Genomic DNA, 14,251 nt, shown 5'->3' with positions numbered 1-14,251 from the left:
CGACTAATTTATACAAGACTGTCGTAACTTCAGTCATTTTAACACTTGAATGTCACTAATCTAAGAAGAGAGGAATATTGGATATCGTATTCACCGGAACAAATTAATCGATAAACGATTGATACTTTGTTTATACACAAATGAAATCATTATTCGTTGCATTTGTATTTATAAAATATAGTCAATAGTTTATGCATATAATGAATAGTAGTTTAAGTATTGTGTGTATATTGATACATAACACTAAAATTCGAATCTAAAAATTTGATTTAATCGAATTTTAAAATAAAAATGTATTATTTCAGCCGGTTTATATTATGTATTATCCTTATAATTGTAAGTAACAAGTAACTGAAGAACTGGTTAAGAGACAGGATGTTAATTTTCTAATTAAACTGTAAAGTGAAAGAATTTATTATTAAAGTATTAATTATATAATTGTGAAACTTTCGAAAATTCAATACTGTCAAACGTTAAATATAATATAATAGGATCTTTATTTCAATAATCTGCAGTTCAATCAACAATAAATATTCCCATTTCATGTTTTCATAGGTTGGTCGCATTCAAAATAATCAATGTTTTGTCGTATTATTAGATATTCCAAAATGAATGGAATTTTCGAGGAACAGACAATGAAATTAATTAATTGGAAATATCATTAGTGTTTATACATATTAATGAACATAGATATAATTACTAATGGATTAATAAATAAGCAAGGTGAACACCTTTTCTATGCAAAGCATCAATTCAACAATCATGATTATTTAATTTATTTGAATTTTCAGTGTTAAATAACGATGCATTTAACTGAAGTGAACCATTAAATTGGCCAAACCGGCGCGGCGCGACATTGCAATTTTATTGCATCGCTCAGTAATAAGCACTGAACACCTACTCCAGAAGTAAATAGTTCTAGTAGCGTATTTAACGAATCAGTAACTTTGCCATTAACACGAGAGAGAACGCGAAACGGAACAATAAACGCAACAACCACTCTTGTTTGAAGGATATTCTGATGCAGCGGCATTCTAAATTCTCTGGGAAGTTACCGTTTCATGCAATTACCGTTTTGCACGAAGGAAAACCTTTATTACGTTTAAAGGGTTTATTTCGATTTTCGAAGGAAAGAACTTCAGCGTGTAACATAGTCTTTGTATTCTTAAAACGGAACTGCACTACTTAATCTACAGTCCCGAGAGGCAATTTTATATTCCGCCTACATTTAACGGGGGCACTTCACCGTTAAATGACAATAAACCTGAAACGTAAAAGATGATACGTACTAAACTTCAAAGTTCTGCTTTTTCGTGAGCATTATGGTCTGAATAATTACCCTAGTTTCAAAACTCTTACCGCAACGGTCGTTGTTATGCAGTTTCATTACAATAAAAAACTGTTGTTTGAAATAAATAAACAACCACAGGTTCACCCACTATTTTCTGTGAAAACTGATGCAAATCACTAATAATCCTCGTAAACGAATAGAAAACGTAAACGAGTACAATAAAAGCAGCAGCTTATACATTTTTTAAATTTAAGAATCATGTAAGTTTGTGCTTGTACTTACAAACACGAATATAGTAGTGTCCAATTAGCATCTACTCTATGAATGAAAACAAACGTGAAATTTCAAAGACACGTCTATATAATATTGTGAGAATACATATAATGTTACTGTTCAAGTAATTAATTGGTTTATATTTGTAATAACCGGCGATTATTAATACTAACTAAATAAAAAGATGAATGTGATTAATTTGTAAGAATTTATCACATAAACCGGTAATTATTAATAATTCACAACTATCCTCGGTAAATGTAAAGAAAGGAGTAGAAAAATACCATGCATATTCTCTACCACAAATGTAAAAAGCAAAAAATCATTTGTAATTCCAAATACCATAAAATTTCATCTCGTAAAAGTAAATAAATTATTTATAACCTGATAAAATGTACCATTTTTATTTTGCAGTATGTTAAATGTATATAATTATTATATATGTTGTTTTAGTATTGTTTTGTCAAAACTTCTTTTTGTAGAAATAAATAAGTAATTTATAAATAAAATAAATGTTCCATTTTTGTTTTGTAATAATTAATAAAAAATGTTCTATTGTCTGTAGTATATATTTGTTACTTTATCAAAACTTCTTTCTGTACAAAAATAAAGAAATAATTTATAACCGTGTTAAAAAATGTAGAATAAATTTGTTCATAAATAGTAGAAAATAATACAAAAATAATACAAAAATAATACAAAAAGATATTTTTATTAAATGTATCAAGCTACACAAGTAATTATTAATAATTAACGGTAAATATAATTATTACAATTTATTATTCATATTTACCAAAAGATACAAATAAGTATTATTAATATTAACCAGTTATCATTAATACACACCAAATTTATTACAACAAGCGTAACAGGTATATTGATGAACGTACGTGTATTTTGAATAAATATTCAAGTCATTGGAATATTTCAGACTAAATTAATTTTCTGTAATATTGATTTTTGTGTTCATATTAAATGAATCTGGAATATTCGATATGTACGCGAAGTTAATGCATGGTGACGAAAAAAGCTTCTAGAAAGTGTGCGTGTGAGATGGATATACTATATCTGAATGTACAATGACGTTCACAAGTTCCCGGCAGATCGTTTTTGGAATTGTGTCCATACCATATCGATGTGCCGCTGCCATTAATGCAAAGGGTATGGTCACAGAATATTAAGTGTAATGTATTAAATACTGTACATTAAATTATTCTTATAATAGAAAACAAGCATTATTTTCTTTTTTAAACACTCTGCCCAAAAATCTTTAAATATGCCGAATTATTTATTTCTAAAGAAATATATATAAAGAATAAATGGCGTTGATTATTTTACGGTACCCTCTCAGGAAATGTGACCTTTATGTATCATAATAACAAAAAGTTCTTAAAGCTTTTATTGTATGTGTATAAAAAGTTCCAAACATGATCTGCCCGGAACTTTTGAACGTCACTATATATATTGTACGTGCGTTTTGATTTGACTTCATTGTTTTATCGCAAGTCGTATAGTAAAAATATTGTTTGTATAAATGAAATATCCTTTTTCTCCTGCAATATATTAATTTTTCCATTACAATAAATGTAGTTTTATTATTTTTCTATATATTCAATATTTTTCGTCGCTTTACACGTGACTCCAATGTGGCGCCATTGGACGTTGTAGTATTAAGATCAGAAGATTAAAATTACCATTTTGTTACTTTTTCTCTTTATTAATACATACTTATAATAGTACTTCAATGAACCTGGTGCTCAATCGAGTTCGAACACGCGTGACCAAAAAATTCCAGTAAATGGAAGGATGGAAAAGTGAGAGAAGATCGGACAAAATCGTTTTAATCTGTAGATAGAAGCGGCAGTAACGGTCATCTTATTCGTTCTATTGTATTGGCCTCTTCTACGGCTGTGTTTAAACCGGGACTCACAGCAAAACTCACGATTGATCGTTCCTTGTTCCTTCCAGAGAGATCCCCGAGGATTCTCGACCCGTCGGGACTCAGTTTCTTTGTTGTACGTGGCGCGTCTCGCAATACCGTAGAAAAATAAAGTATCGACATTTTTCTTGATATAATCTCCCGTGCTTTTCAAAGGGGAGGAGTTTTCCACTTTTATTCCCATCAGCGTACACTTACCGGCTCCTACAAAACTTAAAACGGTTCCGAAAGTGAGGCGATCAGAACGCGTTTAAAGATGTTTAAATCCGCTCGTGTATCACATTTTCCATGCGCGCTGTATTTACGGCTAAATAAATTCCGCATTTCTCGGAGTAGTATTTACTCACTTTATTACCCTGTTATTCTTGTTACCAGAAGTGCTAGACACGATGCAGACAAACGACTTTTCGGCGGCTTTGTGATTTTTCTGCTGTTGCAATGTACAAGGTGTTCAGCAACTGGTGGCACAACTGAAAGAAGAATGATTCTATATGAACAAAATAAATTGATAATATAGAATAAAATTTGTTCATATTTCATTGGATCTGACTGTAGATCGTTGTCTCGATTGAAGTTTATGTTGATAAAGACTTTCAACGTCACGAAAATGTTTATCTTATTGTGAGGCATTCTGACAGTTCAAGTTTGTTTTTAGCGTATCCCCCCCCCCCTGGTGGCCAGGGTAAAAGTTTTTGCATAGAATCAATGTCAAACTCATAGGACTACCATATGCAAAATTGCAGGATAATCGGACTCGGGTAATGTTGGCCGATTTTGAATCAACGGCTTTTCTATCGAAACACGAACATTAAAACGACTCACTGATAAATGTGACATTTTTAAAATAGTTCAAGGCTGGGTAGTGAATTGTCCATGATCAAAACTTTACGAAACATCTCCGCACGCAGTCCCATTTCCCACTTGAAGAATTTGCATTTCGGATTTGGAATGTCGGCGCGCATCGTGTTACCCGCCGCGCTGGTAATAAAATAAACCATCTAATGGCTCGATCGAGTTTCGTACCACTTCGCACTCGCCGCGTTTTACGAATTTTCCAAGGGATCCATTGGAGCGCTGGTTCACGCGGTCTTTTGTCCGCACATCCGCTGATAGATTTTTCGAATTTGGCGCCTACGCACGCACCGGAACACCAACGCTTCCGGCTTGGAGGAAATAAATCCTGACGCACCATTCACCGATCCATCCCCGTGGAAAAAAAGGTTATTCGGTTGCTTTCAAAGATATTCTGAGTCGACAATTTTTATTCATGCTCGTTATTTACACGCCGAAACGTATCGCGGAATACAGACGCGTACATTTTTAAACGATACTCTCGAAATGGGAAGAATTTCCTTTATCCTTACGCACTTTCTTTCAAGTGCATTCATTTTAACCGTACCTTAATTCTTTGGTTCTTAATGTACAGTCCCCGATCACACAATTAGGTCCAAAAGGTAATTTAATAATAATTTCTTCCTCGTAGTATTAACCCTTTGTACTTCAAAAGTGTATCACTGAAAATAATCAACATTTTCTAATAAGATACAGTCGACATTTTCTGAAACTAACTTGACAAGAAATCACACATAAATTGAGGAACAAAACTATATTATTTCAATATATCACATATAGATGCGTTATACAAAATTTAATATTAAATATCAAACTTTACAATTTTACCCTGTTAAACCAATTGACAACTGAGAGGCGCCATTGAAGTGCAAAGCGTTAAGATCAAGAGTTAAGCAAAGAAAATAAGCCTGAGTTATACAAAATTAATGTAAGGTGTTGATTGTTGATCTTCTCAAAGATGACATCAATGCCGGTTCTAATTTTGGATCTGATACTGTAATAATATATTAAAATCAGCTATGAATAAATTATTTTTTAGTTTTTTACTTCTAACTTGAGACCACCTCATCATTCATCAACCTTAAATACGTTACAATGCAATTACAATTCGATTCAAGAGACACGAATAGTTAATTATAAGCGGACATAGTTTTTCAATTCTTTAATACACGTTACACCCCTTCCAAATTGAAAAAACTGTTCGCTGAGAGAAACAGTATTGCATTCTGAGTGAAGCGCCCTAAATAATCGCAAACAGTTGCAGACTAGTTCGCTCCATGTTCAGTATTGTGCTGGGTCCACATTGTTATTTGTGAACAGTTCACAAGGTATATGGATACTGTTTCGTTTTGAATGCTATTAGCGCGAAGGCGCCAGACCTGCATTGTAGAATTCTTTTTTCAACTCGTGGAGTCACCACAACGGATCCACTCAATTGCCGCAGGCCGGCCTGCAATTCACCCCTGACCAATGAAGAAAACAACGAAACAGTTTTTTTCTCACTCCTCCTTAGCCCTTCCACTACCCTATTCCTTATCACTGGACTTTCCAGAGGCCACATAACGATTGTGGCATGGGATTCGACGCTCCCAGGACAGCCGAGCTTGGTCAATCAAGCCCTGGTATGGGCGAGATACATAAATATGGAAGATATTGCTTACTCTTGTATAAGAAATCAAACGTAAAAAAAGTCCCACCAATAGATCTCTGATAATTGGTACTACGGAGTCCGGGTGCCTGGCAGTTTCGACCGTTTCCGGACATTGGCGTTGGCTTCGTAGTGACAGTAGTTTAAAGCCTGCAGTCTAGGCTAGAGACTTTTCAAGGTTTTGGGCACGTGAGTGGCGTTCTACCTGTTTCTGGACCAGATAGGAAATTTGGTAGAGTTTTGGAAAGTGAGCTCGGCGCTACCAACAGTCTATGTACCTCCATGGGATTCATCATCCCCGGGAGACAACGCTGGGAAGGCTTCAGCCTCGGTTGATTGGGCCTGATCCCAATCCCCCGCCTAGGGGGGCCTGCTGAGGTAGGTCTTCATTGCAGGAACTTGAAAGTAAAACTCCCTCCCTCCTCATCAGCAGGCATCCCCCAACAATTTCGCAACCACCGCAGAACCCAACGGTAACGCCAAAAAGGGGGTACATACCTATATTCTCCTTAAATTCATCTATCTGGCTACACTGGTCAATAGCAGTTATCGGATTAGTCATATGACATTGTGGCTTACCGACAGCTGTTAAGCGTTGCGGGCTACATTACGTAATAAGTCTAAAGTGCTAGCTATGATTATTGGAGGATGCTCGCTAGCGAAGAATGGAGTCGTAGAAGGGCTAGGAAAGAGTGAGAGACAAGTCTTGATCTGGCCACACTGACCTTGACGGAGTATACTCGGTACGGATTGAACGTTGAGCGCACTGTGATTTAGTATACAAGATGACGATTTTTGGGAAAAGAAAGGTAGCTTTTTGTCTAATCCATTCAGAGCCAAGTCTCTGCAACCCAAAGTTGAGGCTTTGGACAACCACAATTGAGATACGACAATTTAATGTCAAATTAACTCAATTTGGTCTGATGGTAATTACTGTAAATAACATATGCAATATAAACACAAATGCATATGTTTTTAAACACAAATATGCAAGTACATATGGATTCTGCAGAAAATACAAAATGAAAGATTTTCAAAGTCTTCTATTCATGTTATAAATTTCTACTCAGGTCCCTTTGCTTTATCTTTTGCCGATAAAAATATGCATTTGCATAAACATTCGAAGTCTATAAATCAGCAATCGAAACCATGAATTTCAAAACAGCACAAGTCCAGTAACTAATATTCCGAGAAAATCAATCTTTTTTGTATATTTTCATGAATGTAATATCAATCTTTATTATTTTTACTGTGAATATTCATTATGTATATATTTTTAATAATATTAGATAACTGGCTTTTGTATAAAAAGACTTGAAAAACCATGGAATTATGATATTTTGGAAATCATTGAAGAGAGTGTTATATTACTAACCAATTTTCACTGAAATAAACAAATAATATTTTATAACTAGAAATGTTTATTCGCTATCTCATATTTCGCTTTGGGAATCATCACTTTTAGATTTCTGAATGGATTCTTATTTTTATAATAAATTCTCAACGTATGAAGAATGATTCCGGTATATCGATGACAAATACTTTTTTATAGTTTGACATTTTTCAGATTTTAGCGTAATTTCATTATAAGCTAATTTTATTCCGTGAATATTACAATTATTAGCTCGTCCTTTACATTGGATTGATTGCATACTTAATTTATTTGTTGTTGTGCTTACAGTTATAATATATTTTTAATTTCAGTGATTTTATATAAACTTTCGAAATTCATTTCAACGTCCACAGTATTATGCTGATGAGTTCCGAAACTGCACATGTTAGGGGCTTTTGCTGTTTCGAATATTCACTGTTCTTAAAAAATGTGTAAAGAGTTAAATTTTGTCATTGTTTTAACCCTTTGCACTCCAGAGGCGCCTCTAAGTCACCAAATGATTTGACACAGCAAAACTGTAAACTTTGATATTTAATATTAAACTTCGTATAATGCATCAATGTACGAAATGTTGAAAGAAAATAGTTCTCTTCCTGAATGCATGTGAGATTTCTTAATTCAATCTAAGAAAATGTCATCCGTATCTCATTAGAAAATATTGAATATTTCCGGTGAAAAACTTCTGGAGTGCAAAGGGTTAAATATCATTAGATGAATCTGAGTACGGTAAATACATAAAATACGGATTATCTCACACAGTGCAAAAAAGTGGACTTGTGCTGCTTTGAAAGTCATGGCTTCAATTGCTTGCGATCAACGAGAGAGCTTCAATATGAATGCGATATTATTCCTCGTAGCGAGCAGTTCCTGAGCAGTTCGCGACCCAGCTGAACAGCTTCTGAACTGTTATCTTCAGTCTGGTCTAGGCGTCAGGTCAAATACACACGAGCAGTTTGCGGGAAAACGTCGCCGTTACGATTCTTTTAGAAGAACAGAAACGTAAAGTTTTCTTATCCTTCTTTTCGTCAAACAGAAAAACTTTGTTTCTCTGTTACTCCAAAACAGTCGTCGCTACTGTTGGGTTTAATAAATAATGACACTTCTTTATTATTTATTTAATAGAATATAAATCTTATTACAACAGGACTACTATCACGAAGGACAAAATAAATAAACAAACCAATAACAAAATCTTTACCCAGAACAACAAAACATACGTCGATATGTATATGTATATATACATATCGACGTATGTTTTGTTGTTCTGGGTAAAGATTAGAGAGGTTCTGGGTAAAGATGATATATATATATATATATATATATATCTCATGGGATCTGTTCGCGAGTTTTTCGCCAATTATTCGCGAGTGTGGATACAGTACCTTCACAATTTGCGAACAGCTGTCAAACAGCATGCGATTAACTCGCAAAAAGCTTATGAACAGCTCGTGAACAGTTTCAGCTAGTAGACTCACAAAGAGAGAGCTACATCCAGAGAAAGGTATCGAACCCATAAATTAAAAACATGCTGAAACTTTGTGTGTAAGTAGAGTAAGTCAAGCCTAATACATTGCAGTATTTTTCATGCCGAATTTCACTGTGAAGGGGTAAAACCACCCCTTGGAAAAAATGCAAATTTTTCTTTTCTGTGGATTATCGTGAAAACGGTAAAAGATAACGACTAAAAGTTTAATCGAAAAATATATTATCCTTTTACGTGTATAAAATTGAAAAACAAAATTTTTCAAAAAATTAAGATTTTTCAAAATTATGCACTTGAATTTTGTATCTTAAAGAATAACTTACACACAATGTTTCAGCATTTTCTGAATTTACGAGTTCGATACTTTTCCTTGTTAATGAGAATGGATTTCTAAATTTTATCATATACATGTCATGGTATATACATATCTAAAAATGAAAAATCTTTATGACTTTTTCCATACAGTGAACTACTATTTTAAAAAAACTTGAATTTTAAGTTTACGCTGAACGTACCGACACTTTGTATTTAGTTCACATCTTGACTCACTCTGGTTTATAAGACCATAAGGTTAAAATTTCTTCGAACCTATTATAGTATAGGAGATGATTAAATACGATGACTTATAGCCCGCGAAGTGCGACGAAAATGAAGCCCGCAAAATTGCGACGAAAATGAAACTTGTCAAGGGTTGTTTTTGGTTTCACGAGGTCTGTTAATCAACTGGTCTTGTCGGTTTTTCCGAAACGCGTCTTGTCTTCATAATTTCAATTTTCATTTTTTGATTAGTTTCCACCCTGAAGGAGTAGGGCACTATAGAGACACCGCCATGACTCAGTGGTAGAGGAAGCCACTCCTTCAAGGTGAAAATTCCTTCAGACGTGTGTTTTAAGCTGGTGGAGTGTCATCGGCGGCTTCCAGGCAGGTGTCAACAAGGCGTCCCTCCATTGGCTGGGTCCAATGGAACGAAACTTTTGATTGGTTGAGGTTTATGCGATCGGATGATGGACTCATCCGCGTGGGTGGCCGTGTCTCTGACGATTCGCAATCGCCAGGTACATAGAAAGAACTCACACGATGATTTCCTGAAAGGTATAAATGAAAAGTCGCAATACAAAACAATGCGCAACTTCCCGCTGGTGCAGGAAGAGCAGAAATTTTGAAATCTTTAATAGACTGTGCCTCTTCGTCTCGCAATTCCAGGAGTAGACCCTGGAAGCCGAGTGTAGCAAAACGGAAAAATGTTGACCAAAGGGTTTAGCGCGCGTTTGACCGCGTAGAGTATAACGAAACTCCCAACGGTAAGTTTATGGCGCCTGAAAATGTTACGCGACGTAACACTTTGTATGTATTCATTTCTACCGTGACCAGTCAACTGACTGGTTACAAAATTAAGGTAAACAAATTAGAAGATAAATTTCTCTTAGTGGGAACAGAAACGAAAAAAAAACATCAAAATTTTAAAACAGATTAATCGGAGAACATAGGGATTGATATAAAGTTAAATGGAAGGAAAAAAACGTAGAATTTACAATCAAATTTAAAAACTGGTCATTTGGCCGGTTGTAGTACGTTTAGCGTTAAAGTTTGTACGTTACTTTAACATTTTGGTTATAAGGAATTTATAGAAACGATATGCCGTGGCAGAGATAGTCAGTATAATACACATTAAATGCCTCGTTCTCTATTTGATACGTCGCAGTCCATTTCGACAGACGAAGTAGTAAATTTCTCGCTGATTATTGTTTTGAATTCATTTTTATAGTTGTTTGTGTTTAATTGTGACATTAAACTTGATAAACTTGCAATTTCTCCAGGCAAAAGCTTTTCATATTAGGTGACTACGGAAATTTATGCAGATTTATTATCCTGCATCAAACAGTGTGGTTCGTTATATAGTACTTTTAATGACAACTGAAGGAATGAAACCGTTTTCATGTCGTGAATTTGTTACAATCAAATAAGTCAACTGCATCAGCTAACCTTTCACGCAGGCTTGAATTTATATATTGTCACTGCTTGTAATTTGTATCACATATGTCACATTAAGTTTTTCTATATTTTCAACAATCCGATTGTGCCGTTTATCAAATAAAATTAATTTGTATACTGAAAATGTCCTCTCAATATCATAAGACATCGTGGAGGCATGTTTATACTTTTTCCTGTATCGTGCTTTTATTTCCTTTGAACTGTCGATATACGTATCGTTTAAAGTATTATTAAGTTTAGATAATATTCTAAGGTATTCGATTTTAATTTCGTTATAGTAATTGGCAAAGTGAAAAAATTAACTTTAAAATGCTAAATCGTCAACAAGATCTTGATTTTTTATAATTTCTTGGACTGTCTTAATATACACTACATTTTATTCGTTGAAGAATTTTACAATTTGAAAATAAATGAAACTTGACTATTTTGCAGAAAATTAATAATTCAGATAATCTTAATGAATTGAAATATTACCAAATATGCTTACTTCCCTAATAGCATGTACTTGTTTCGTGTAAAATATTGCCGCTTCTATCCATGTGGCCCACCTTGTTATGACCGATTCTGGAGGTAAAAGAACGTTTGGTAGCTTTTCTTCATAAGTTTCTATGCGACGCGGAGCTTTAAAAAATGTTTGTTTTATAGAAGAAAGAGAATCTCATCGCAGCAGGGCCAAAGTACCAAATTAAATACAGCAAACCTTCAAAACACAGAGCAACAGAAATAAGCTGATTGGATTTCTTAAAACAAAGGACCTGTGGAAGGACATCTAACAATTAGACGAGCATGTCGCTAATGACCGAGAAGTCGATGTGACGTTAAACAACGAAAGGAAACAAAAAGATTCTTCTGAAGCATTATTTTAACTTATACTCTGGAAACATACGTCGCTTTACAGATTTTACAATTATATTTCAGAAAAACAATATTTCAGAATAAATTGTATTGTTTCGATACAGAGACAGATCTGTAAACAAGAAATCTTTATTCGTTAAACGATCTAATTCCGAAAATTGTAAAGTTCTATGACCATTCGTTAATGAGTTCCTTTTACTTTATCACCTAACTGACTGCTATCAATAGCCACACTTTCGTCGCGATAATAATTATCGAAAAAACATTTACAACTGGGAAAACGAACGACATTTAATTACCAATGAGAATTTCAACGGAGGAATACACAAATACATGATTTGCATACGAAAAAAATATAGGAACGCGGCCGTTATCCGTTAAGTGCACTTCCTTGTTCTCCTCTTTCTTATCCACGTATAAACTCGAAGTATCCTTCCCATTCGAGTAACCGCGCGAAGTAAAAAGGTACACGGATAATTTATACCTGTATAAATTTTCCGCATAAAAACCATGGCCCGGTATAAATGCGACGGGGTTGGGGAGGGATGAGGTCGACGCCACGTATCCTGTTTACGAAAACGTTGCTTTTATAAACTGCACCGTCGCCTCGCCGTTGACCTCGTTAAATTACGGTAACAACGATAAAACACTGGGTCGCGGTGCTAACGACGGAATAAAATTTCGTTGGTCCGTAAGATCGATAGCGTTGCCGCGGAATGTGTCTCTGCAACCGGGCGAAATCGAATTTCTCGCGCGCGAAAATGGATGTTCGATGTTTATTTCATAGAACGTTCGCGGAAGGGGCGAGGGCAAGGGTGTGCGCGTCATCGTCGACGCCGCGCGGTTCCCCGATTCGCCCGACAAAAGTTCCGCGTTTTGCATAAAAAGCGACGCCGGCGATATTTGCCGTGGAATATTAGCGGGCTGAATTCCGAACCATATACGTGCAAGAAATCTTGACGGCTGTCCCGGCCGGGACGGCAATTCGAATACTAAATCGCGACGCGTTTACTTTTGAGCGCGTAAAATAGCCAGTGCACGTTGCGATTCATCGCGAGAGTTGTGGGGGAAAGTAGTCTAATTTAGAGCTTGACTCCTGAATTAGACCGCAGCTGTTTCTCGTATACAGGGTGTTTCTAAATTATTACGCACAAATCATAGGGCGTATACAATTCACTAAACTGAGTAAAAGCCCCAGTAAACGCGGTTTCAAAACTCAATAGTTTCGGAGATAAAAATAGGTTCAGTTAAAAAAAAATGTATGGAGACCGAATCAAGAACACCGAATTATCTCGAAAAAGTCACAGGGTATGAAATATTACATATCACGGCGTGAGATATTTGAATTACAGTTCTTAAATAGAACTTTTTGATTTCTATTCTATATTTTTAAAGCCGACTTTCAGACGTTTCCAAACTATAGACATACAATATTTCGCTTAAGCCGTTATCTAGATATCAGCATCCAAAGTTGTTGGTTCGTCTGTATAAATTGATTGCGACGATATCTTCTAGCATGACATTACAGTTTCTGTGCTGTGTGGTATGGGCACTAAAACGAAAAGCTGTAGGTACAGTTAGTAATTACTTTAGTTTGGCGCAGTTTATATTTCGACGTTGGCTAATGTGACTTTATTCCACATTTGCGTGTAATTCGCATTATTTTCATTTTCATATACAAGGTGTCCCGTAATTGGCGGTACAAACGAGAGAGAGAGAGATGATTCTATGTAAAAAACTAAATCGAAAATGTAGAATATAATTTTTTCATATTAAGCTTTGCTTTCGAGAAAAATAAGTTTGAAGAGTCAATACGCGTACACGTCATTCAGTTTCAGCTCGACGAATTTCACTGTGAATCACCTTCTCAATCAGTTGAAGAGCTCTTAACATGATACACCACAATATTTCGAAAAATAAATAGCTTGATGCGTCAGTTACTATAAGATACACTTCATTAATAATAGAAAATAATCATATTCAATGGTTGTACATAAATTGAGAATTTGTCATTAAATGTGAAACATTATTGGGTATGGTAATGTGTTGAATTTTTTAAAAGACGAGTTAAATAGTCAAATTTCTTAATATAGATAAGACAACAAATTTTATTTTTTCGTGGTATACCATTAAACATATTTGTTTTTCACTATTCTGAAATAGTGATTTATTTTACATATTCTTTGTTAATTTTACATACTATTATGTTATATTTTTATTTTATGATGGCAACTAGAAAAATGGTAATAATGAAAACATACATATACAATACATTGTGTCCACGAAGAATTTAATGGTCCCTATGTGTCATTCGTACTTCTCATTATGTAAATTCCAAATAACTTGGAACTATGTGGCGACTTTGGTCTTAAACGAGAAAAACTCTTTTCGATTACAAAAAAGGAAGGTGGGGGTGTCTTCATTGACCTCCAGAAATCTCGGAATTAAGTGATTTTTCCATTGGTGGTTGAACTAAGCAGATTTGTAACTACATTATTTTAACACTTAAACCCTTTATTTGGACG

General features: G+C 34.8%; 1 protein-coding gene and 1 long non-coding RNA gene across 6 annotated transcripts; one reads left to right on the top strand and one right to left on the bottom strand.

Annotated features, from left to right (window-relative positions):
* The first annotated feature begins 9,498 nt into the window (after positions 1 to 9,498).
* Positions 9,499 to 11,441, top strand: LOC143174955 (uncharacterized). Its single transcript, XR_012999500.1, has 4 exons — positions 9,499 to 9,589; positions 9,669 to 9,971; positions 10,083 to 10,180; positions 11,370 to 11,441. It is a non-coding gene; the product is annotated as an uncharacterized LOC143174955 (long non-coding RNA).
* Positions 9,768 to 12,693, bottom strand: LOC143174954 (uncharacterized). Of its 5 annotated transcripts, none has more exons than XM_076371204.1 (3): positions 12,211 to 12,693; positions 11,346 to 11,492; positions 9,768 to 9,964 (listed from the first exon to the last, which is right to left on the bottom strand). In XM_076371204.1, the coding sequence occupies exons 1-3, from the start codon at positions 12,236 to 12,238 to the stop codon at positions 9,768 to 9,770; spliced, it is 372 nt and encodes a 123-aa protein (XP_076227319.1). In that variant the 5' UTR covers positions 12,239 to 12,693. The 5 variants fall into 5 exon arrangements, 3 of the variants coding, with proteins under 3 accessions (XP_076227319.1, XP_076227320.1, XP_076227321.1); XM_076371205.1 differs by having other exon boundaries at positions 11,346 to 11,435; XR_012999498.1 differs by having other exon boundaries at positions 9,820 to 9,964; positions 11,346 to 11,571.
* Between the last annotated feature and the right edge of the window lie 1,558 nt (positions 12,694 to 14,251).

The sequence above is a fragment of the Nomia melanderi genome, chromosome 10, assembly GCF_051020985.1.
Source record: "Nomia melanderi isolate GNS246 chromosome 10, iyNomMela1, whole genome shotgun sequence".
Classification (NCBI taxonomy): domain Eukaryota; kingdom Metazoa; phylum Arthropoda; class Insecta; order Hymenoptera; family Halictidae; genus Nomia; species Nomia melanderi.
This window is presented reverse-complemented; position numbering and strand designations above follow the sequence as displayed.